We start from the raw sequence: 25,372 nt of genomic DNA on the forward strand, positions 1-25,372 counted from the left end.
ACAAAGCTCTTGCAATACTTACATGGGTCGGTTTTGTTACAACCGGTGTCATCGCTGACAAACGCTTTTAACTCCTCCTTGAGTACAGTCACCACCTCCTTGTAATCTTCTTTGATTGAGGTATTTGGCTTTAATTCTATTTCCATGAGGACTTTATGATCCACAATGATACTACCCTCTCTAAAAATAAAATCTATATTAATGTCAGGGAAAAAACAGTTAACAATTCTGAAGGACAATGACCAATCGCAGCAAGTGAAAACAACAACTTCTTCTAATGTGCTTCAACTCAGACTCATCAACTTACTCTGCATTATAGCCAGTGAGCCGTACTTACTGGTAAATTTCATTCTTGAACTAAAACCACCTATTTGTATGGTAGTCTTTAACTATTATAGTTGGATTTGTGACTTATGCTCTTTAACCTTTAGTGTAGAGGATGCAATTTCATATGTGTCTCTCTTACAAAGTTCTAGTGCATCTGTGCTTCAAACAGGGAGTCCTAAGAACCACAGTCAGACATGGCAAACATATTCAAACCTTCCCCACAATGTAGGGGGACACAACTAAGACTTGAATGTGGGGCTTGGTTGGGCTATGAGAGCACATCCTGCTTAAAAAAGCAGATCTCTAGACTGCTGCCAACAGGGGAAAATGCCAGGGTGGCAGAATGGCCAGTGATGCCCTGGCATCAAAGGGCACAAACTGTATATTTGTGATTTGTCGAGCAATGATCACATGCCCATCAAACACTCTGCTGCCTGCACTGCAACACTAGATTAAACAGCGTTGCAGTGGGAGGTAGTAAAATACCCCGGGACAGGAAGAGAGCAGAGGAGAGGGGCAACACCCTCCCCTCCCCCCAAAAAACAGTAATCAACGCAGGGCAAACACCGGTGGCAATCGTGTGTCGGTGTTTGCCCCAAGTTAAAATATTCACAAGTCAATGGCAACATAGGACCACAAAGGACAAACTTCTAGAAATGTGCAAGACACATATGTATTGTATATAAAAGATAAACTATTCCATATAATGATGAAAATAGTATTCATCCGTGCATAAAAAATTACTTCACAGGTGTCCACTTCCAAATTTCTTGCAAGGGAGAAATCTGCTATAGACTCATTATCCGTGATAATCTGCCACATTATAGTATAACTCCCATAAGTTTCACATGTTCCACCAGGAAAGAAAGATTTTCAAGTGATCTCAGGTGCAGTCTTTTTTGTTTTAAAAGGTGTGCAATGCCATTGTGCCAAATAGGATTATGAACGAGTTCACTATTGTGAGAAATACGGTTTCTGGATGAGGGAATATGAGCCTTTCTCAATCCTTGTCTGGGTGAAACACAAAAGTCACTAAAGTAACCTGTCCTTAACCCTCTGGTAGCTTGGTAGAAAAGCAGTCAGGCTTAACTTATAGGCAATGTGTAAGGTATTTATGCAGCACTTAAACATTAAAAAATGAATACAAATCACACACTAATTTAGAAAAATAGAGTACATTTTAATAAATTATTTGGCATGAAATTGACAAAAATCCAATCAGTAGGACCGAAGATATGCAATTTTAAATATTTAAGGTAAGTATGGTGTCCAACAGCACAAAGTACCACTTGCAGATATCTGGTCATGCAAGACCGGGTAAAAGTCTCAAGGTCAGGCTGGCCACGATGGAGTGAGGGATGGATATTAGGACAGGTTAGTCACTCGGAAAAAGTAAAATTTCCCGGCGTGACGAGCCCAGTTCATGATGCAGGAGGCCGCGAGGAGCAAGGAGAGCATCGCACATGGTCATCGCTGTAGCACGTAGGTCAGGCAGGCATCGAGGACAGTCATTGCTGTAGTGCAAAGATCCTGTTGGGCGTCATGGACAGTCGTTTCTCCACATTGGCGGTCACTGGGGTCCACCAGCCCCCGAGGCCAGGCTATTAACAAAGTGAGAGGGGGGCCACGTGGCCCCACTCCTTGGGTGACTTTCTTCCACGGAGGCCACCCCCGCCCTGGGTGAACAGCCATACACTTTAAAAGGAGTTGGACTGTGAAGCCCCCCTCTTGGAACCATTAATGGCACAGGCAACCACCCCGGGAGCAAACTGTAATAACTATATTGGAGAGGAGGTCGCATACAGCCCCCTCCCCATGGCCAATTTCGGCCCCAGGGACCGCCACCTACCAGGGGCAGGCCAAAGTTTAATAAGTGGAAGGTGGCTGGTCCCATTATGGCCCCAGTGTTCACCAGCTCCCTGGGGCCAGGCCATCAACTTAAAGTGAGAGGGGCTCCCCCTCTTAGAACCATAATAGCCCTGGCTCCTTATGTCCTGAGGTGCCCATCCTCGGGACACAGATGTTTTCTTTCACTTGGCAGGAGCTTTGACAGCTCCTGCCAAGAGAAACCAAACAGTAAGTCCACTCCCAGTGCGAGGGAGCAGGAAAGCTGCTACAGCCCGCTAGGAGCTGACTTTTCATCTGTTTCGCTGCCCGCTGTCAAGCAGATAAGAATACAGATGAAAGAATTGTTCCTGCAAGCAGGGAGCAGCATTTTTTTCCTACTCCATGCATCCAAGAGCAATGACGGCTCCCGCTGGAGGCGGGAGGAGGCGGCAGGGATGACGGGGGCATTGATGTGGTCCCCAACAGAACACACTAGGTGCCCTGGGTGGGGCCAGGGCACCCATCATCAAATGGAGGGGCCCAGGGGATGGTGCACAAGGCCAAAATCACCCTGGGGATGTGGTCATGTGGCCCCCTCCCCCGTTAATTCATGGCTGATATCAGTCTAGCCCCCCTCCCCTCTTGTAAAGGGCAAAGGATTCTAACTTCTTGGGCTTAGCAAAGGCAAAGAAAGTGTGTTTTCTCAGGAATTCCACAGTAAAAAATGATCTGAAGTCCTTGCTGTAGGTGAATGCATTGTTGATCTATTGGAGCACAATCAGTAGTGACCATAACAAGGGAGTTCTTTCTTGGTGAGAGAAGAGTGCATGGTTCTCCCTTTAAATTCATATGAGTATACAAGTGGGCAAAATCAACTAGAAGCTCTGCCCATTTGGCCCTCCCCGTCCACCTAAGTGGTACGCAAACATCTTTCCACTTTTTGCCAGAATGATTGGCATCTTACTAAAAGGCCCTCCAGCACTTTTTTTGCCAATTTTGGTGAAGCGTTCTTGATGCCAAGGAATATGAGGACATATCCACCAAACAAAGACGTACTTACTTCATATAGTTAAGTGGCAGTACCCTTGTTTGATGTAGATTCACCTCTTTGTAGTCTCGTCATCTTCTCTGTAGGAGGTTTCATTTTATCACATATTTCTGGAATAAGACGTTTGAGGAAAAATCACATTGCGGAAATTAGATACATAGAAGGTCGCTGGAGACATTTCCTCCTGGTCCATTATGTAGCTGAATTGCAGAATAGGCACTAGGCATGTACACAACAAGTTAGCACTGACTAATTAACCCGTAGCAAGTTCTCCAGTTGGGGAGACATTTTGTGAAAAACTGTGGACTCTTGTTGGATAAAAGGGCAGCTACGGTTCTGTTCTGGCCCAGTCACTCACACAGCTAATGAAACACCCACACAGCCATTCAGAAACCCACTCACATATCCATTCAACCACTCTCACATCTACTCACAGATCCACACAGCCACTCACACACCCATAGTCACTCACACCACAATATAAAAACTCTCACACCCACTCACAGACCCATACAGCCACTCACACACCCACTTACACACTTGTACAGCCACTCACTGACCCATACAGCCACTCACACACCCACTTCTAGACCCATACAGCAACTCACACACCCACTCACAGACCCATACAACCACTCACACACCAACTTGTTATACTTCATAAGCTACGCCTAAGTAGTAAGGCTACCTACATTGGTCCTACCTTTCTCTACTTAACTGTTTCGGCGATGACCTTATACCCAGTTATGAGTTGAATAAATGTTGTATGATTTTCTTTGAAAACTTCTCTTATTATGCGTGAGGATTTTTAGTACCATATCTTAATCCCCTGCACACTCTGTATAAGAACTCTGTACCAAAAGTCACCGCCATCGCCATCCTTGGACGACAGGCCTGCTGTGCACAGTTGCAATTAGCGTTCTGACAGATTGAGAAAGTTTAAGTCTTTTTTGCAAGTAAACCGGGCCAGAATTGTTAAGAGCACGGAAGGCCAGGACAAGGGCCTTAAACTGAATGCGGTGGGAAATGGGGAGCCAATGAAGTTTATTACGATCTAGGTTGATTTACATAATCTCAATCATAACATATCGATCGAGGTAGAACCCCTGGGGGTAACTTTTTGATATAAAAGACCCACACCTCCACTGGGTTACAAGAGGAGCCACTTTCGCACTGACGCTGAATCCTTAATGCTGAATCATCAACATGCAGCTGTCTGACAACCCTTACGGAGTGTCCAACTCGAGACCAAGACGGGTCATTCATTCCCTCCCATCAGGTAATGGGGTTGGATCTTTCCTAGGGGGTCCTTGGCTTCACACCCACACATTGGCCTTGCACCTCCATACATCTAGGTACACTTAGATAGGGTTTTCATTAGTAAGAGTATGCTGAGATTAATGTATTATATATGCCTGCATATACTCATTGCTATAGCACCATAGTAGAAATTTATTGACAGTTTACTCTATAGGTGCTAGTAATCTTCTACGTTTTCTACTGTCTAAGGGTTGTTGCACCACATATGTTTTACACTGGAATGACACTGATTCAATGAATGCTTATTCAAAAACCTCTAGATCGTTTATTCTGTGTATGTCTCTGAGACTAAGTAAGCACAAGTGACTAATCAAAAAGTACTGTACTGTTTCCACGATCCTGAGGGGTCAGGGTTGTCCTGTTCAGTGGTTTCCAGAAACCTTTCACTCCTTGGTAAGGTTTGGGAGTTATGGTGTCACTGTGAGCTAGAAGGACTACAGGATGACATATCTTGTGGGGCTTTTCGGAATTAATCTTGATAACAAGCCCATAGTTTATATTTTCCAACAAACGCATGGATCCCATGTATTTTTAGGAACTACATGACGCACTCACAGACCCATACACCCACTCAGAAACCCACTTACACACCCACACAGCTACTCGGACCTGCACTCCCAGACCCACACAGCCATTCACACACCCACTCACTGGCCCACAAAACCACACAGACAACCACTCACACACCCTCAAAACTACTCACACACTCACTCATACAGCTACTCACACACCCACTCACATACTCATACAGCCACTCACATACCCACTCACAGACTCATTCAGCAACTCAGAAACCCATTGACACACCTACAAAATCACTCACTGACCCATACAGCCACTCACACACCCACTCACAGACCCATACAGTCACTCACATGCTGACTCACAGACCCATACAACCACTCACACACCCAATCGCACCCACTCACAGACCCATACACAACTCACACACCCACTCACAGACCCATAAACTCACATACATACCCATTCACCAACCTGTACAGCCACTCACGAATCCACTTTCAAAGGCTACAGGTTACAGTTAGGAAATACAATAAAAAAAATCAAAGGTTACAGGAACATTATTCAGTGGCAGCTGGTGACATTTGAAAGTGGTGGGGCATAAAAGTTTGTGCTGAGTTGCCAGTGGCGAGCGATCGCAGCAAGCGAACCTGACATCCATAAGGGCGTTACGGGGGGGGTTCTCCCACTGAGAACGTTTTGAAAAAAGAGTGGGCAAATGGTCCATTTTCAAACATATTTGAGAAAGCATGAAGGTTAATAAAGAAATTGTTAAATTCTAGTTTTTGGCATCAATAATGCTCACTAATGTTACTGCAAATAATCTCTGCGACGACCTATCATTTCTCATATGTGAGGTCCTGTTTTGATCTAAAAGAAACTTTTCATGGATGTTGCATGAAACATAAACACAGCATTTCTCTGAAAAATGTCTAAAATAGCCTCTCACACCACCTACATTCAAAATAAATTAAGGGAAGATCTTATTTAAAACTGTTTGTTTAAGAATTATTCAGTATCATTAGGGTAAGAATGTCTGCAGGAGCGCCCGCTCTATAAGGGGACCCATGAAAGTCTGGGGCCCTGGGCAAGAGTTGAGCCCACTTTGCCAATGTCTTAAAACGTCTCTGGCTAGGCTTGGTGTTTTTGTTTATGTCCTGACACATGGCTTGCATTTTATTTCTTGCATTTGGAAGCCCCTGCTTTCATCAAACCACTTAACGTAGGCTGCAAGCCATTTTCATGCCATAAACAAACACAGCACGCATGCATTTGTTGCCACTTGTGAAGCACAGGGTCGGGAACCACTGGAGAGGGAGGGTTAGTGGAATAAACACCCCCACGAGGCACGTGTATGAGTCTGAGTATGTAATGTAATAGATACTAGGCTGCATCAAACATTAAGCTTGCTTGTGACATGTTGCAGGACGCTGCCTGTGGTCTCATCCTATGAGTTGTCACAGACATTCCCAGGTGCTCTTTGCAAACAGACATGCATTTTACAGTTCCAGGAATAGTATCTTGTGTTGTCATCACACTCAAGGAGCTGAAGTGGGACAGCCACAGAAAGGATTACTGTGTACCGAAGCTACAGCTCATTTAAAGAGTATAAAACAGTAAAAGCATTACCAATAGTGTGTTTTCATTCTCAGGCGTTAATGAATAATCCACACATCATTAGCATTGGATTACTGGCATCCATTCTGTGTTTATGTACTTGGAGGTGGCATAAAATCTGTATGGATGGGATTTATTTGCACATGGCACTTTATCGGCCTCAGTGACATGCGATGTCTGAAGCGAGGCAGGACATCACTGGGCATCTGCGCCCTGCATAGATGGACAAACGGCTGTTAGACCGTAGTACAGACATTTGAGTTTACCAGTTTGTGTCGTGATTTTAGGCAGGGATTACTGGGAAATTATCAAAAACAGATAAAAATCACTAATTTGAATTAATGCAAAAGATTTTTTCATTATGATCAGGTTTTTTTGCAGTTTTATATAGCCCGAAGGTAACAAAGCGCTTTATGTGAACACCAGTTGTGTTTTATATATATATATATATTACACACAAACAGGAACCCCTTCGAATTGAAGCCACCCAGGAGTTTATTTTGCTCACAAACCTTTATTAAGCACCCTGCCAGCAGGTACCATCTCAAAGACAAACGGCCTTCTGAATACCTTTTTCCATCGCCAGACGCGTTTCAGGATTGGAGGTCCTTTCTTCAGTGGCACAGGTAAGAGACTTCGAAAAGCGCAGTTCGCTGCACACATATCAATTTCAAACACCTGCCCTAGTGGGCGTGGTCAACAGATGGCCTTCTGGGAGTTGAAGTGCGCTCACCGTGCTTCCCTAGTGGGTGCGCTAAAAAAGTCTTGCAATAAAGTTCAATAAAAGATGCCAAGTCTTGATGGGGACCTACCCTGCTTTGTGGGTGCAAAATAGGAGCAAATGTTATCTGGCACCACCCTGCTTGTGGCGCCCGATTACCTCCGGTCCGGTTGAAATTGATATGTGTGCAGCGAACTGCGCTTTTCGAAGAGATCTAGAGTCACTGTGATTGACAATAGGATTTGCACTAAACTCTACCGCAAACCCACGGCGGGGAACTCTCTCCTGCATGCCCGGAGCGGTCATCCCCCGAGGCTCATTAATAGCATCCCGTATGGGGAACTCCTCCGCATAAAAAGGAACAACACAAGGGAAGTAGATTTCTCTAAATATGCTGAGGAAAGTATCAAGAGGTTTCAAGTGAGAGGTTATGGGAAACAGAACTTGGAAGGAGCTCTACAAAGAGTGAAATCACTAGAAAGGAATAAACTCCTTGAAACCAATATTAAAACAAAAAACGATAAAGGTGGCTTTCGGATGATAACCACCTTCTCGAAGGATGCTAACAAACTGAGAACTGTGTTTAGAAAGCATTGGGGTCTCCTTCAAATGGACCCGGTAATCGGAATGGATATTCCGAAGACACCCTTGTTAACCTTCAGGAGAGCTAGGGCCTTGAGGGATGCACTTACTAGCAGTTACTCCAAGAAAAAAGTTCCCAGAGGTTTTGAGAAGGATGTGAAAGGTTTTCATCCCTGTGGCAAGTGCAAAGCGTGCATGGGGAGTAAGAAAGTCCTGACTCATGCAGTTCCAGGTGTTATAAGACCTAAAGAGATAAAGAAATGTGTCACATGCACCACCCCATACACAGTGTACTGCTTAAATTGCCCGTGTGGGCTTAAATATATTGGCAGCACAATACATCAAACTAAGGTACGGGTATTGGAACATGCTAGAGCTATCCAAAACGGGGATCTAACTTACCCAGTAGAATGCCATTTTAAAATGCACCACACAGGTAATAGGAATCTCTTAACCTTCTTCATCTTGGATCATGTACCACTTAACCCCAGAGGGGGGGGATAGGCTAATGAGCCTTAGAAGATTAGAATCAAGGTACATAATAGATATTCAAACCAAGACTCCTAGAGGTTTAAATTCACATGAGGAACTGGCTGTACATTTGGGGGATTGAACTGATGTTGCGTTTAGTGACTGTCTTTTATTCTGGATGTCGAGAACTGTATAGATTGTTTATGAATTGGATGTTGACCACTTCTTGTACTCAAATTGTGTACAAAGGGTAAAAGCATTCATTTTGGGGAATTGTTTATATTGATGTTTATATTTCTATTTACACCTATGCAGGATCGGGGTTTTGACTATTGTTTAAATGTATGTGCAGTTGTATTTGCTCCATTAGCATAAGCCCATCTGTGGGCTTGATAATGTCGACAAGTAATTGCCCATCCATGGGCTATGAGTTATGTTGAGCAATGCGCATGGTATCCATACTGGTTTTGCAATGCAACATACACATTACAAAATGGGGGCCGTGGACACGGCAGATTTATCTTTCCTTGATGTTGATGTACTGCAATAGACATAAAAAACTGCAGTTTTGGCGGCGCCATGTTACCATCGAGAAAGGCGTTAGCCGAAACGCGTCTGGACACCGTGAGTCTCTAAATAAAATCCTTGAGACTCGCCACCACGAGTGCTTTTCTTTGTGTCGAAGTGAAACGAAGAGTGAAGCCGTTATTGATGCAGGGGTATGCACCACGTGCTTGAAAGCACCCGCAATGGTAGTGCACGGAATTGGTGCAAAGTTGGAAGCAGTGGGATATATATATATATATATATATATATATATATATATATATATATATATAGAGAGAGAGAGAGAGAGAGAGAGAGAGATATTCACTGAAAAAAACATAGGTTTCAGGAGTGTTATAGTTAGCTGGACATTTCACTCATACAAAACCATTGAAATTCCTCCGTTATAGTTAGTTTTACTAGTTGTACCTCTCGCGCCCGCAATCCACTGGGGATGATGTCACATATTACATCATTCATGACATGGATTCAGTGATTCCTAGATCTATACACGCATCTAATCAATTACCTATAGATTTACTCATACATGTTGTCAATGATCAATAGAACACTATCAAATATACTTACACACATATATTGACATTACACACCAGCACACATCCTATTCAGTTACGCAGTAATCCTACTCATTTTTGCAAACAATGTATCCTATTTACATTTAATCAGCTACACACTTATACAAATAGCCCTTCATTTATTCATATAGATAATAACTCATATTTAGTGTGTTATGAAATCACTATTACAAGTATACAGTTATCTATGCAGTCACTCATGCTATGAATGAGTTTTATGTACACTTATTTATATACAACACCTGTCACATACACTGTCTTTTATTTGTTCTACTTTGTTGGACATGTACCATTGAGAAATGTTTTGCTCATCACCCATATTCACTCACACAAACAACTAATATAACACGTAGTCTTAACCACATATATATACTGAATTAACTATTCACATATGTTCGGGCAGTCACAGATCCCCACCGAACCACACACATATTCACTCTCCCATACAAATAATCAGTTAACTAATCAATAACTAATATAGACTTTCTCGTAGCTAGTAACCAACTGTCACAGCAGTTTACACAACAACTGACAAAGTAATTCAGATATTCACACAGTTTAGTCACTATTCAATATATTTAGTGAAAAACTATAAATTAGTCAAGTAAACAGTCAATCACACTGCTACTTAATTCTCCATCCAGATATTTATATATCCATTCATTCTTCAATTCAGATTGCTATATATATATAATACATATTTAAATAACTAACCAAACCACATTCACTGGATGATGTCATCAGTGATGTCATTTGAGATGTCATCAGTGATGTCACTGACCATGTCATGAATGATGTAATATGTGACATCATCATCAGTGTATTGCGGGCGCGAGAGTTACAGTTAGTACAACTAACTATAACGGAGGAATTTCAATGGTTTTGTATGAGTTAAATGTCCAGCTAACTATAAAACCCCTGAAACCTATGGTGTTTTCAATGAATTTCTAAGGTTTTTTAAATGATAATTACTAACTATAACCTGCCTGAAACCTATGTTTTTTTCAGTGAAAAAAAAAAATATATATTTATATATGACATCACTGTTGACATCATCCACGTGACAATCTGATACATCTTTTCATACACTAGTATAACCTTTCAACACTCATTATAAAATATGGAGTACCATATTTGAAACCATTGACACACTAATACAAGTTTCTAAAAACCCACTCAGTGAATTTCAAAGGTTTTTTAAATGCTAATTCCTAACTATAACATGTCTCAAACATATGTTTTTTTCAGTGAATTTCAAAGATTTTGTAAATGACAATTTTTAAATGTATTAATTCTAATATTTATTTTTTTGATACTGATTTACTACATTTATTTTTAGATATTTTATTTTTTAAATTACATTATAATTACATTATACATTACAAAATATACTTTCTCAGAATGAATTACTTTAGTTTAAATGCTTTGCAAATAGGCAATAGACTTTTAAGTACAGTAGTTACAGTTGTTGTAATGTGCAACACAATTTCAGACACAATGCAACATTGAGCTCAATGTGAATTTCTAGTTAAATGCAAATAGTTACTTTTGGATTACTTTTCTAACCACAAGACTAGATCCTCGATTCAGTCCTGGGATATCTCCAGTAAACAGTAGATATCTCAGGGATATGTACCAGGGTGCTGCGTTGCAGAGAGATGTTCTGAGGCCACGCCCTTTTTTACACATCTCTGCAAAGCAGCTCTGTGGCACTTACAGGAGGTACCTGGTGGGCTAGTTGGCAGCCAGGGGACTTGAGGATTCAAGGGGACTTAATCCCCCAACTTTAAACGTGCCACGAGACGCGTTTGCACAGTGGTGAAGGTAGTGGGCGGGGCCTGAGGTGATATGTGTGCTAACACGCCCTGTGGCACGTTTTAAGTTGGGGAATGAATTCATCTTCAATACAGATGTCCCCTGGGGGCCAACTAGCTCACCAGATACCTCCAGTATGCGCCAGGGAGCTGCGTTCCAGAGAGGTGTTCAGAGGCCACACCCCTTTTTACAACACTCTGCAGCACAGCTCCTTGGCGCTTAGTTGAGGTACCTGGTGGGCTAGATGGCCCCCAGGGTACCTCTGGATTTAATTCCCGAACTTAAAACGCCCCAGTATTCAAAGGGAGTTCGTTTCCCCTCTGCAAACGCGCCAGGAGGCGCGTTTGCAGAGTGGTGCAAGGAGGGGACGTGGCCTAGGGACAAGCGCGTCTTTAAAAAAAAAATATATATATATATTTTTGGCCCTGGGGGTCCTTGTGGGACCCCCCGAGCAGGCCTAGAGGGTCAGGGTGTTGCTACCCTGCCCCCTTTTTGCATTTTGCTGTGTTTGTTTTGGGTTTATTGTGCCTCGGTTCTACCGAGGCACAAGATGGCTGCCAACACTTTCTGATTTTGACTGTTAAATGCTAATTTCTAACTATAATGTCCCTGAAACCTATGGTTTTTTCAGTGAATTTCAAAGGTTTTTTAAATGCTAATTTCTAACTATAACATGCCTGAAACCTAGGTTTTTTTCAGTGAATTTCAAAGGTTTTTCAAATGCTAGTTTCTAGCGATGCCTACAGAGGTAGGACATGTGAAAAAAGAAGAACAAACGCACAGAAAGAAGCAAAAGAAATGCAGAAAGAAGCAACAGAAGTCCACAAAGACGAAGAAAAGTGCAGGAAGAAGCAAGAAATGTGCAGAAAGAACCAACAGAGGAGCAGAAAGAGGCCTTTTTACAAAATCATCCTGTGCCCACAACTTTTTCAGACGGGTACTGGTGGTAACTGACTCTGACTAACCAGGCCTACAGCCAGTGATATGCTAAAATACACTTAGACTACAGTGAAAACACCTATATACACTAGGGTACACTATGCGTTGAGGTACCCATGTGATTAGCATGACCTTCTCTGTAAGGGCCTAGTACATAATAGGGCAGGGGTATAAAAACTACCTCTTAAATCGTGCTACGGGGTGTAAAAAGGGGCATGGCCTGGACCACCTCTCTGCAACAAAGGCCTCTGGCGCTTACTGGAGGTAACTGGTGGGCTAGTTGGCCCCCAGGGGCCTTCAGAATTGAAGGGGAATTAATTTCCCAACTTACAACATGCCACAGGGCGTGTTTGCACACATGTTACTTCAGGCCCAGCCCCCTTCCTTCACCACTGTGCAAACGCGCCCGTGGCGCATTTTAAGTTGGGGGTTAAGTCCCCTTGAATCTTCAGTGTCCCTGGGGTCCAACTAGCCCACCAGGTACCTCCAGTAAGCACCACAGAGCTGCGTTGCAGAGAGGTGCTCTGAGGCCACGCCCCTTTTTACACCTGCCTTACCATTTAAGTGGCGAGCGATCTATCAGAGTTCAACTGTGCTACTGCTTAGCATGTTCTGAATATTTTCTACATTTGCCCAAACTGTCAACAGAAATATCCGTGACAAACCTTTGAAAAAGGACTGAGACACTTTCATAGGTCTGAATGGAGGGCTCAATTATGTGACATCACTCTAGTGAAATACTTTTCCTCAGTCTAGAGGCACGGAAACAGACATGTTTGTAAAGGAGGATACGAAACAAGGCACTGCAAAAAATCCTCCACATGTAGGGGGTCGTTCTGGGGTAGTGTTTTAGGGTTTAGGGTAGTGCAGTGGTATTTGTGTAGTGTAGGGGGTCATGATGGGGTAGTGTTTTGGGGTTTAGGGTAGCACAGTGTTGTTTGTGTAGTGTAGGGGGTCGTGCTGGGGTAGTGTTTTAGGGTTTAGGGTAGCTCAGTGGTGTGTGGGTAGTGTAGGGGGTCATGCAGCAGGTAGTCTTTTAGGGTTTAGGGTAGTGCAGTGGTATTTGTGTAGTGTAGGGATAGTGTTTTAGGGTTTCGGGTAGTACAGTGGTGTTTGGGTAGTGTAGGGGTCGTGCTGGGGGTAGATTTAAGGTTTAGGGTGGTGCAATGGTGTTTGTGTAGTGTAGGGGGTCATGCTGGGGGTAGTGTTTTAGGGTTTAGGGTAGTGCAGTGGTGTTTGTGTAGTGTAGGGGGTGGTGTTTCAGGGTGTATGGTAGTGCAATGGTGTTTGTGTAGTGTAGGGGTCGTTCTGGGGGTAGATTTAGGGTTTAGGGTAGTGCAGTGGTGTTTATCTAGTGTAGGGGGTCATGCTGGGGATATATGTAGGGTTTAGGGTAGTGCAGTGGTGTTTGTGTAGTGTTGGGGGTCGTACTGGGGTAGTGTTTTAGGGTAGTGCAGTGGTGTTTAGGTAGTGTAGGGGTTCGTGCAGAGGTAGATTTAAGGTTTAGGGTAGTGCAATGGTATATGGGTAGTATAGGGGGCCGGGCTGGGTTGTGTTTTAGGGTTTAGGGTAGTGCAGTGGTGAATGGGTAGTGTAGGTGGTCATGCTGGTGGTAGATTTAGGGTTTAGGGTAGTGCAGTGGTGTTTGTGTAGTGTAAGGGGTCGTGCTGGGGGTAGTGTTTTAGGGTATAGGGTAGTGCAGTGGTGTTTGGGTAGTGTAGGGGGTCGTGCTGGGGTAGTGGTTTAGGGTTTAGGGAAGTGCAGTGGTGTTTGAGTAAAGTAGGGGTCGTGCTGGGGGTTCTGTTTTAAGGTTTAGGGTAGTACAATGGTGTTTGTGTAGGGGGTCGGGCTGGGGGTAGATTTGGTGTTTAGGGTAGTGCAGTGGTTTTCACGTAGTATAGGGGGTAGTGCTGGGGGTAGATTTAGAGCTTAGGGTAGTGCAGTGCTGTTTGTGTAGTGTAGGGGGTCGTGCTGAGGAAGTCTTTTAGGGTAGTACAGTGGTGTTTGGGTAGTATAAGGGGTCGTGCTGGGTTAGATTTAAGGTTTAGAGTAGTGCAATAGTGTTTGGGTAGTGTAGGGGGTCGTGCTGGGGGTAGATTTAGGATTTAGGGTAGTGCAGTGGTGTTTGTGTAGTGTAGGGGGTCGTGATGGGGTAGTGTTTTAGGGTTTAGGGTAGCACAGTGATGTTTGGGTAGTGAAGGGGGTCGTGCTGGGGTAGTGTTTTAGGGTTTAGGGTAGCTCAGTGGTGTGTGGGTAGTGTAGGGGGTCAAGCAGCAGGTAGTCTTTTAGGGTTTAGGGTAGTGCAGTGGTATTTGTGTAGTGTAGGGATAGTGTTTTAGGGTTTCGGATAGTGCAGTGGTGTTTGGGTAGTGTAGGGGGTCGTGCTGGGGTAGATTTAAGGTTTAGGGTGGTGCAATGGTGTTTGTGTAGTGTAGGGGGTCATGCTGGGGGTAGTGTGTTAGGGTTTAGGGTAGTGCAGTGGTGTTTGTGTAGTGTAGGGGGTGGTGTTTCAGGGTGTAGGGTAGTGCAATGGTGTTTGTGTAGTGTAGGGGTCGTTCTGGGTGTAGATTTAGGGTTTAGGGTAGTGCAGTGGTGTTTATCTAGTGTAGGGGGTCATGCTGGGGATATATTTAGGGTTTAGGGTAGTGCAGTGGTGTTTGTGTAGTGTTGGGGGTCGTACTGGGGTAGTGTTTTAGGGTAGTGCAGTGGTGTTTGGGTAGTGTAGGGGTTCGTGCAGAGGTAGATTTAAGGTTTAGGGTAGTGCAATGGTATATGGGTAGTATAGGGGGCCGTGCTGGGTTGTGTTTTAGGGTTTAGGGTAGTGCAGTGGTGAATGGGTAGTGTAGGTGGTTATGCTGGTGGTAGATTTAGGGTTTAGGGTAGTACAGTGGTGTTTGTGTAGTGTAAGGGGTTGTGCTGGGGGTAGTGTTTTAGGGTATAGGGTAGTGCAGTGGTGTTTGGGTAGTGTAGGGGGTCGTGCTGGGGTAGTGTTTTAGGGTTTAGGGAAGTGCAGTGGTGTTTGAGTAAAGTAGGGGTCGTGCTGGGGGTTGTGTTTTAAGGTTTAGGGTAGTACAATGGTGTTTGTGTAGGGGTCGGGCTGGGGGTAGATTTCGTGTTTAGGGTAGTGCAGTGGTTTTCATGTAGTATAGGGGGTAGTGCTGGGGCTAGATTTAGAGCTTAGGGTAGTGCAGTGCTGTTTGTGCAGTGTACGGGGGTCGTGCTGAGGAAGTCTTTTAGGGTAGTACAGTGGTGTTTGGGTAGTGTAAGGGGTCGGGCTGGGTTAGATTTAAGGTTTAGAGTAGTGCAATGGTGTTTGGGTAGTGTAGGGGGTCGTGCTGGGGTAGTGTTTTAGGGTTTAGGGTAGCTCAGTGGTGTGTGGGTAGTGTAGGGGGTCATGCAGCAGGTAGTCTTTTAGGGTTTAGGGTAGTGCAGTGGTATTTGTGTAGTGTAGGGATAGTGTTTTAGGGTTTCGGGTAGTGCAGTGGTGTTTGGGTAGTGTAGGGGTCGTGCTGGGGTAGATTTAAGGTTTAGGGTGGTGCAATGGTGTTTGTGTAGTGTAGGGGGTCATGCTGGGTGTAGTGTTTTAGGGTTTAGGGTAGTGCAGTGGTGTTTGTGTAGTGTAGGGGGTGGTGTTTCAGGGTGTATGGTAGTGCAATGGTGTTTGTGTAGTGTAGGGGTCGTTCTGGGGGTAGATTTGAGGTTTAGGGTAGTGCAGTGGTGTTTATCTAGTGTAGGGGGTCATGCTGGAGATATATCTAGGGTGTAGGGTAGTGCAGTGGTGTTTGTGTAGTGTTGGGGGTCGTACTGTGGTAGTGTTTTAGGGTAGTGCAGTGGTGTTTAGGTAGTGTAGGGGTTCGTGCAGAGGTAGATTTAAGGTTTAGGGTAGTGCAATGGTATATGGGTAGTATAGGGGGCCGGGCTGGGTTGTGTTTTAGGGTTTAGGGTAGTGCAGTGGTGAATGGGTAGTGTAGGTGGTCATGCTGGTGGTAGATTTAGGGTTTAGGGTAGTGCAGTGGTGTTTGTGTAGTGTAAGGGGTCTGCTGGGGGTAGTGTCTTAGGGTATAGGGTAGTGCAGTGGTGTTTGGGTAGTGTAGGGGGTCGTGCTGGGGTAGTGTTTTAGGGTTTAGGGAAGTGCAGTGGTGTTTGAGTAAAGTAGGGGTCGTGCTGGGGGTTGTGTTTTAAGGTTTAGGGTAGTACAATGGTGTTTGTGTAGGGGGTCGGGCTGGGGTAGATTTGGTGTTTAGGGTAGTGCAGTGGTTTTCACGTAGTATAGGGGGTAGTGCTGGGGGTAGATTTAGAGCTTAGGGTAGTGCAGTGCTGTTTGTGTAGTGTAGGGGGGTCGGGCTGAGGAAGTCTTTTAGGGTAGTACAGTGGTGTTTGGGTAGTGTAAGGGGTCGTGCTGGGTTAGATTTAAGGTTTAGAGTAGTGCAATAGTGTTTGGGTAGTGTAGGGGGTCGTGCTGGGGGTAGATTTAGGATTTAGGGTAGTGCAGCGGTGTTTGTGTAGTGTAGGGGGTCGTGATGGGGTAGTGTTTTAGGGTTTAGGGTAGCACAGTGGTGTTTGGGTAGTGTAGGGGGTCGTGCTGGGGTAGTGTTTTAGGGTTTAGGGTAGCTCAGTGGTGTGTGGGTAGTGTAGGGGGTCATGCAGCAGGTAGTCTTTTAGGGTTTAGGGTAGTGCAGTGGTATTTGTGTAGTGTAGGGATAGTGTTTTAGGGTTTCGGATAGTGCAGTGGTGTTTGGGTAGTGTAGGGGGTCGTGCTGGGGTAGATTTAAGGTTTAGGGTGGTGCAATGGTGTTTGTGTAGTGTAGGGGGTCATGCTGGGGGTAGTGTTTTAGGGTTTAGGGTAGTGCAGTGGTGTTTGTGTAGTGTAGGGGGTGGTGTTTCAGGGTGTAGGGTAGTGCAATGCTGTTTGTGTAGTGTAGGGGTCGTTCTGGGTGTAGATTTAGGGTTTAGGGTAGTGCAGTGGTGTTTATCTAGTGTAGGGGGTCATGCTGGGGATATATTTAGGGTTTAGGGTAGTGCAGTGGTGTTTGTGTAGTGTTGGGGTCGTACTGGGGTAGTGTTTTAGGGTAGTGCAGTGGTGTTTGGGTAGTGTAGGGGTTCGTGCAGAGGTAGATTTAAGGTTTAGGGTAGTGCAATGGTATATGGGTAGTATAGGGGGCCGTGCTGGGTTGTGTTTTAGGGTTTAGGGTAGTGCAGTGGTGAATGGGTAGTGTAGGTGGTCATGCTGATGGTAGATTTAGGGTTTAGGGTAGTACAGTGGTGTTTGTGTAGTGTAAGGGGTTGTGCTGGGGGTAGTGTTTTAGGGTATAGGAGGGTAGTGCAGTGGTGTTTGGGTAGTGTAGGGGGTCGTGCTGGGGTAGTGTTTTAGGGTTTAGGGAAGTGCAGTGGTGTTTGAGTAAAGTAGGGGTCGTGCTGGGGGTTGTGTTTTAAGGTTTAGGGTAGTACAATGGTGTTTGTGTAGGGGTCGGGCTGGGGGTAGATTTGGTGTTTAGGGTAGTGCAGTGGTTTTCATGTAGTATAGGGGGTAGTGCTGGGGGTAAATTTAGAGCTTAGGGTAGTGCAGTACTGTTTGTGTAGTGTACGGGGGTCGTGCTGAGGAAGTCTTTTAGGGTAGTACAGTGGTGTTTGGGTAGTGTAAGGGGTCGGGCTGGGTTAGATTTAAGGTTTAGAGTAGTGCAATGGTGTTTGGGTAGTGTAGGGGGTCGTGCTGGGGGTAGATTTAGGATTTAGGGTAGTGCAGTGGTGTTTGTGTAGTATAGGGGGTCGTGCTGGGGGTAGTGTTTTAGGGTTTAGGGTAGTGCAGTAGTGTTAGTAGTGTATGGGGTAGTGTTCTAAGGTTTAGGGTAGTGCAGTGGTGTTTGGGTAGTGTAGGGATCGTGCTGGGGGTAGATTTAGGGTCTAGGGTAGTGTAGTGCTGTTTGTGTAGTGTTTGTGGGTTTGCGTTGGGGTAGTGTTTTAGGGTTTAGGGTAGTACAGTTGTGTTTGTGTAGTGTAGGGGGTCATGCTGGGGGTAGTGTTTTAGGGTTTAGGGTAGCGCAGTGCTAATTGTGTAGTGTAGGGGTAGTGTATTAGGGTTTAGGGTAGTGCAGTGGTGTTTGTGTAGTGTAGGGGTTGTGCTGGGGGTAGTGTTTTAGGGTTGTGTAGTGCAGTGGTGTTTGGATAGTGTAGGGGGTCATGCTGGGGGTAGATTTAGGGTTTAGGGTAGTGCAGTGGTGTTTGGGTAGTGTAGGGGGTCATGCTGGGGTAGTGTTTTACTGTTTAGGGTAGCACAGTGATGTTTGGGTAGTATAGGGGGTCATGCTGGGGGTAGTATTTTAGGGTTTTAGGGAAGCTCAGTGGTGTTTGTGTACTGTAGGGGGTAGTGTTTTAGGGTTTAGGGTGGTGCAGTGGTGTTTGTGTAGTGGAGGGGTGCGTGCTGGGGGTAGTGTTTTAGGGTTTAGGATAGTGCAGTGATTTTTGAGTAGTGTAGGGGGTAGTGCTCACCAGGGAATTAACTGGAAGTCTACTGCTATTATTGAAAATGATTGTTCAGTCTGCATGTCAGAATTTTCAAATTAAATAGAAGAGGATTTGAGATCTCTCTTAAAACATGCTCTACTTTTTCTTTCTACAACACTAACCATAATTTCTATGGAAAAATGAACCTCCTCATTTTGTTCCTTTTTAAATTAAATGTTTTAAGTTTTACCAGTTTATTCCAATCAAGATGGCTTCAGGTGTGCCATACTTTTGTCATTGGTAAGGCTGTTAGCGCTCTAGTTGTTCTTTAGAACACTCTGAGAAGCTGCAATAGAACACAAAGCAATCAACTGACAGGCTGCTCCTGTTGAAATATAACAGAAAGATATTTTAGATCTCACTTAAAACATGTCCTAATTTTTCTTTCTACAGCACTAACCATAATTCTAGGACAAAATGAACCCCTTTATTTTATTCCTTTTTAAATTGAATGTTTTAAGTGTTACCAGTTTATTCCAAGCATGATGGCTTCAGGTGTGCCATACTTTTGTCATTAGTCAGGCTGTTAGCGCTCTAATTGTTCTTTAGAACACTCTGGGAAGCTGCAGTAGAACACAAAGCAATCAACTGACAGGCTTCTCCTGTTGAAATATAACAGGAAGATATTTGAGATCTCACTTAAAACATGTCCTAATTTTTCTTTCTATAGCACTAACCATAATTTCTATGAAATAATAAATCACCCTTATTTTGTTTCTTTTTAAATGTTTTAAGTGTTACCAGTTTATTCCAATCAAGATGGCTTCAGGTGTGCCAGAATTTTGTCAATAGTAAGGCTGTTAGCGCTCTAGTTGTTCTTTGGAACACTCTAGGAAGCTGCAGTAGAACACAAAGGAATCAACTGACAGTCTCTGCCCTTGTTGGATGTACATGTTTAACTGCGAATGTCAGACTTCATTATCACATGACTGAGAAAGATAATGTGAATTTACAGAAAATGTGCTCTCATTTTAGCTTCTGGAGCACCTTCCAAACCTCTATGGGACAAGCATGGGAAAATAGTTTTCTCTCAAACATGATTCATGATATCCCAGCAGAAGGCTTTTTCACATGGTAAAATCACCTTAAAACACACCACAATTCCTAAAATGAGTATGGCACCATCAACAAATTATTTATAATGTAACTAAAGTTGTAAAACCTTCTATGAACTGCAATGCTTTTTAATGAGGTGCTATCATGTATATTGGTCCCAAGATGGCTGCCAACACTTCTTAGATGAAGTGCTGACAGCTAATCAGATCTCACGATGAGATGTGTCATTAGGCTCCGCCCAGATATATATGTAAATTTTTCCTTTAATATCTAAAAAACTACTGAACAGATTTACACCATTTAACCAAAAAGGCACAAGTGTGAACCAAGGGCTACTTCTTTGCCAAATTTGGTCTAATTCCGTACAGCAGTTCAAGATGTTGCTGCGGCTAAAGGTTCCTATGGAAAATTGCATGGGGAAAACATGTTTTGGGACCCCCCTTCTTTCTCAGCCCCCACTTCACGTATCACCCCAAAACTTTCAGGATAGGAGTGGAGTGGACCTGCCCATTAGTTTTGACAATTACGCAAACATTCGTCAACCGGCGCCAAAGTTATTATAAATAGAATGGTGCAGATTTCCTATGGAAAATAGGTCCTAACTATAACTACCTACTGGCGACTGCCAGTAGGTAATATATATATATATATATATATATATATTTTTTTTTTTAATATATATATATATATATATATATATCCAAGCTCCTAAACATCCAAGGGTTTTAACCCATAAAGAAAGTAGCACTCTCAGGGGTTAGTTCCACCAGTGATTTTATTTCGGGAACAGTACAGCAACGACGCGTTTCGCCGTGGGGCTTCTTCAAATTGTGCAAGGAGCCGCGGCGCCTGTCTGCCTATAAGAACGTCATACATCTTATCAAAAGCAAGGAAGGACTATAGTACATATTTACAAAAGGCCGCCATCTTAACATGTAGTAACGCATATAGCAACAATACAGGTTTTCAATACCCTGATAGTTGGCCCCGTTATAAACACTATATATATATGTACATGGATAAATACTTCCAAAATTCATAAAACCCTGGATGGGCTAATATAGTCCTAACTTCCAAATGCTGCAATTACTCCCAAAATGGGATGGTCTTAGGCAGAATCTTTATATCAAAAACCATTTTATCTTGCCCTGTATGGGCCGAATCAAATCACAAATTTAAAAACATTATCTTAAAAAAGATTCAAAATATTCATCTATACATTACTATAATATCATGCAAAATGGATGTATCAAAAGGCAATTAGAAAATTACAGGTACATCAAACAAATCTTATCTGATCTCGGAAGTATCTAGTCCCTATGCATCAGCCTAAATGTACTGCTAGCTCTTCATGCATGTTAAGACCTTTGGGATTTTTGCTCTGCATATCTATAATATACCTGGATTCCAGACGTCTGAGTTTTAATAGTCTGTCTCCCCCTCTGATGTTGGCAGGCACACTGTCAAGGCAAACATAGGACAACAGGTCCCTATTGCTACTATGCTTCCTTTCAAAATGCCTTGCTACGGGGTAAGATTCATCCTTCTTGGCAAGATATATTCGAAGAATGAGTGGGTGTATGAGTGTGTGTGTATGGATGAGTTGTTGGGTGTGTGACTGACTGTATGAGTGATTGAGTGAATATATAGGTGAGTAAATAATCTGTGTAAATGTGTGCATCAGTCTGTCAGTTTGTGTGAAAGTGGCTGCATGGGTTGGTGAGTAAATACATGAGTGTCTATATGGGTTAGTGATTAGTTGCCTGAGTACCTGAATGGGTACCTGAGTGTCTGTGTGGATGGGTGAGGGGCTGTGTGACTCCTTGCATTGATGTCTGAGTGGGTAAATCTCTGGGTGTATGGGCTCATAATTTCATTTGTGAGGGACGGTATGGTTAAGTGAGTGTGCGTATGGCTTTTCAGTGAGTGTATGGATGTCTCAGGGGTATATGGGTATGTAACTGCATATGTGAAAGGCAGTATATGTGAGTGTTGGAGTACATAGGTGACTTTATGTGTGAGTGAGTGAGTCTGAGAGGGGCTATATTGGCGAGTGTGTGCTTGTGTTACTGATTGTATGTGTTACTATCTATATGAATAAGTGAGGTGGTGTGTGTATAACTGGGTTGGTGAGTAAATGGCAGTATGGTTGATTCTTTGGGGACTGACTAGGAGTGTGAGTAACTCTATAGATGAGTGGCAGTGTGTGAGTGTCTGTATGGGTGTATGAGTGCATATATCAGGAGCTGTATTGATGAGTGACTACATATATGAGTGACTGTATGGGTGAGTGAGTGGATGCTTGTTTAGACCTATGAATCAGTGAGGAGGTATGGACTAACTTGTATTGGTGTGTCTATGGTTTCCAAAATGGTAGTCTTTAGTTAGAGTGGGTGTATGAAAAATTATATTAGGTTGTGAGGAGGTGCATCAGAAATTGAGTGCATGATGTCATCAGTGATGTCATTTGAGATGTCATCAGTGATGTCACTGACCATGTCATGAGTGATGTAATATGTGATATTATCAGCAGTGTAATGCAGGGGTGCGAGTTATAGTTAGCTCAACTAAGTATAACGGCTGAATTTCTCTGGTTTTGAACAAGTGAAATGTCAGCCTAACTATAATGTCTTTGAAAACCTGTGGATTTTTCAGTGAATTTCAAAAGTTTTTTAAATGCTAATTTCTAACTATGCCTACAATAGTAGGACATGTACAGAAAGAGGAAGAAAGGTGCAGAAAGAAGCAAGAGAAGCACAGATAGATGCATGAGAGGTGCAGAAAGAGCAAGAAAGGTGCAGAAAGAAGCAAGTAAAATGCAGAAAGAGGCAACAGAAGTCCAGACAGAGGAAGAAAGGAGCAGAAAGAAACAAGAGAAGTGAAGAAAGAATCAACATAGGTGCAAAAATAGGCCTACTTCAACTACCTTTCCACTGACTCATACAAAGTAGCTTAATTAGCTTAATCACTAATTCTTCTCCTAAGATGTCTTAAATCTCACTTTTCTCTTGAAGGTTCCCTATTCCTCGACAGCTCAGAATGTTAGGCCTACCAAATGTAAAACAGCAATCCTAACCATATCAATGTTGTAAGTCTGACCAACTTTGTGAAGGTAACATACCATAACATAACAGGTGTATTTGTAAAGCGCACGATTACCCGAAGGTGTCCTGGCGCTGAATAACACATGTTTATTGTTACCCAACTCAATGGTACTTATTTTATCGACCTCAAATGGATGAAAGGCTGAGTGGACCTGCCGGGATTTGAACCTGTGACCATGATGTCAAACACAGGCCTGCATTGGTGTATCTCTGCTTTTACCTAGTGACAAGTTACATAAGAAAATTGCAAATACTTGAATACCTGTGCTTGAAACAGCATACTATGCAAATTTGCGTGCATAAAGGTGTATGTATTTCTTTCTGTTCAAAATACAGGGCATATGGGTATTCAATAGTATATTTGAGGGGCTCTATAACACTCATATACATAAGACATGTCTACCTGTGCAACTGAATGGGAGAGCACAACTGAGAAAATGTGACCACCGATAGGAGAAGCTACCTGCTTTTTAAGCTACCATCTTCAGATGTATAACACTTGTGAGAATACATGTAACAGTAAACATATACCTCTGTCAAGTATGTAAACTTGACACTGCACTTCCCATTTGAATACAGAAAGAGGCAAGAGAAGTAAAGAAAGAAGCAAGAGAAGTGTAGAAAAAAACAAGAGAGGTGCAGAAAGAGTAAGAAATGTGCAGAAAGAGGCAGAAGTGTGGAAAGAAGCAATGGAAGTACAGAAAGATGCAAGAGAAGTGTGAAAGAGGCAAGACAGGTACATAAAGAGGCAAGAGAGGTGCAAAAAGAACCAACAGAGGTATAGAAAGAGGCAAGAGAAGTGCAGAAGGAAACAACAGAGGTGCAGAAAGAAGAAAGAGAGGTACGGAAAGAGGGAAGAGGGGTGCAGCAAGAAGAATGAGAGATGAAGACAGAACAAAAGTGCATAACAAATCAAGAGAGGTGCAGAAAGAGGCAGGAGGGGTGCATAAAGAGGCAAGAGAGGTAGAGAAAGAGGGAAGACGAGTGCAGAAAGAGGCAACAGGGGTGCAGAAAGAAGCAAGAGTGGTGCAGAAAGAAGCAAGAGAAGTGCAGAAAGAAGCAACAGAGGTGCAGAAAGAGGCAAGAGAAGTGCAGAAAGAGGCAAGAGAGGTGAAGAAAGAGGGAAGAGGGATACTGAAAGAGGCAAGAATGGTATAGAAAGAAGCAAGATAGGTACAGAAAGATGCAACAGGGGTGCAGAAAGAGGCAAGAGAAATGCAGAAAGAAGCAATAGAAATGTAGAAAGAAGCATCAGAGGTGCAGAAGGAGGCAAGAGAACTGCAGAAAGAGGCACAAGGGGTGCAGCAACAGGCAATAGAGGTGCAGAAAGAGAGAACGGGTGCAGACAGAGGCAAGAGAGGTGCAGAAAGAGGAAAGAGGGGTGCAGAAAGAAGCAAGAGAGGTATAGACATTTAGAAGAGAGGTACAGAAAGAAGAAAGAGCACCAAAGAAAGAACCAACAAAGGTGCAGAAAGAGGCAAGAAGGGCACAGAAAGAGACAAGAGAAGTACAGAAAGAAGCAAAAGAGGTGCATAAAGAGGCAATAGAACGTCAGAAAAAGGCAAGAGAGGTGCAGAAAGAGGCAAGAGAGATGCACAAAGGATGTGCAGTAAGAAGAAACAGAGGTGCAGAAAGAGGCAAGCGGGGTACAGAAAGAGGCAAGATAAGTATAGAAAGAGGCAAGAGAGATACAGAAACAGGCAGCAGAGGTACAGAAAGAGGTGAGAGAGGTACAGAAAGAGGCCAGAAAGATGCACAAAGAGACAAGACAGGTGCAGAATGAGGGAATACAAATGCAGAAAGGGGCAAGAGGAGTGCAGAAAGAGGCAAGACCAGCCCAGAAAGAGGCAAGAGGGTTGCAGAAAGAGGCAAGAGAAGTACACAAAGAAGCAACAGAAATTTAGAAAAAGGCAAGAGAGGTGCAGAAAGAGGCAAGAGAGATTCACAAAGAGAGAAAAAAGCTGCATAAAGAGGCAAAAGGGGTACAGAAAGAAGCAAGAGAGGTGCAGAAAGAAGAAAGAGAAGTGCAGAAAGAAGAAACAGAGGTGCAAAAAAAAGCAAGAGGGGCACAGAAAGAAGCAAGAGACGTATAGAAAGAAGGCAAGGGAAGTACAGAAATACAGAAAAAGGCAAGAGAGGTGCAGAAAGAGGCACACGAGATGCACAAAGAGGGAGGAAAGGTGAATAAAGAGGCAAAAGGGATACAGAAAGAAGCAAGAGAGGTACAGAAAGAAGAAAGAGAAGTGCAGAAAGAAGAAACAGAGGTGCAGAAAGAGGCAAGAGAGCTACAGAAACAGGCTGCAGAAGTGCTGAAAGAAGGAACGGGGTGCAGAAAGAGGCGAAAGAGGGAAGAGGGGTACAGCGAGATGCAAGAGGGGTA

At 43.6% G+C, this 25,372-nt stretch overlaps 1 protein-coding gene across 1 annotated transcript in view; it reads right to left on the minus strand.

Annotated features, from left to right (window-relative positions):
* The window catches only part of LOC144799010 (uncharacterized), a 449,787-nt gene that overhangs the window by 125,419 nt on the left and 298,996 nt on the right, over window positions 1-25,372 (minus strand). The window contains exon 6 of the mRNA XM_078670160.1: window positions 23-180. Coding sequence (XP_078526286.1) covers window positions 23-180 — 158 coding nt within the window. The remainder of the gene's footprint in view (window positions 1-22; window positions 181-25,372) is intronic.

Source organism: Lissotriton helveticus, chromosome 12 (genome assembly GCF_964261635.1).
Source record: "Lissotriton helveticus chromosome 12, aLisHel1.1, whole genome shotgun sequence".
Taxonomy (NCBI): Eukaryota; Metazoa; Chordata; class Amphibia; order Caudata; family Salamandridae; genus Lissotriton; species Lissotriton helveticus.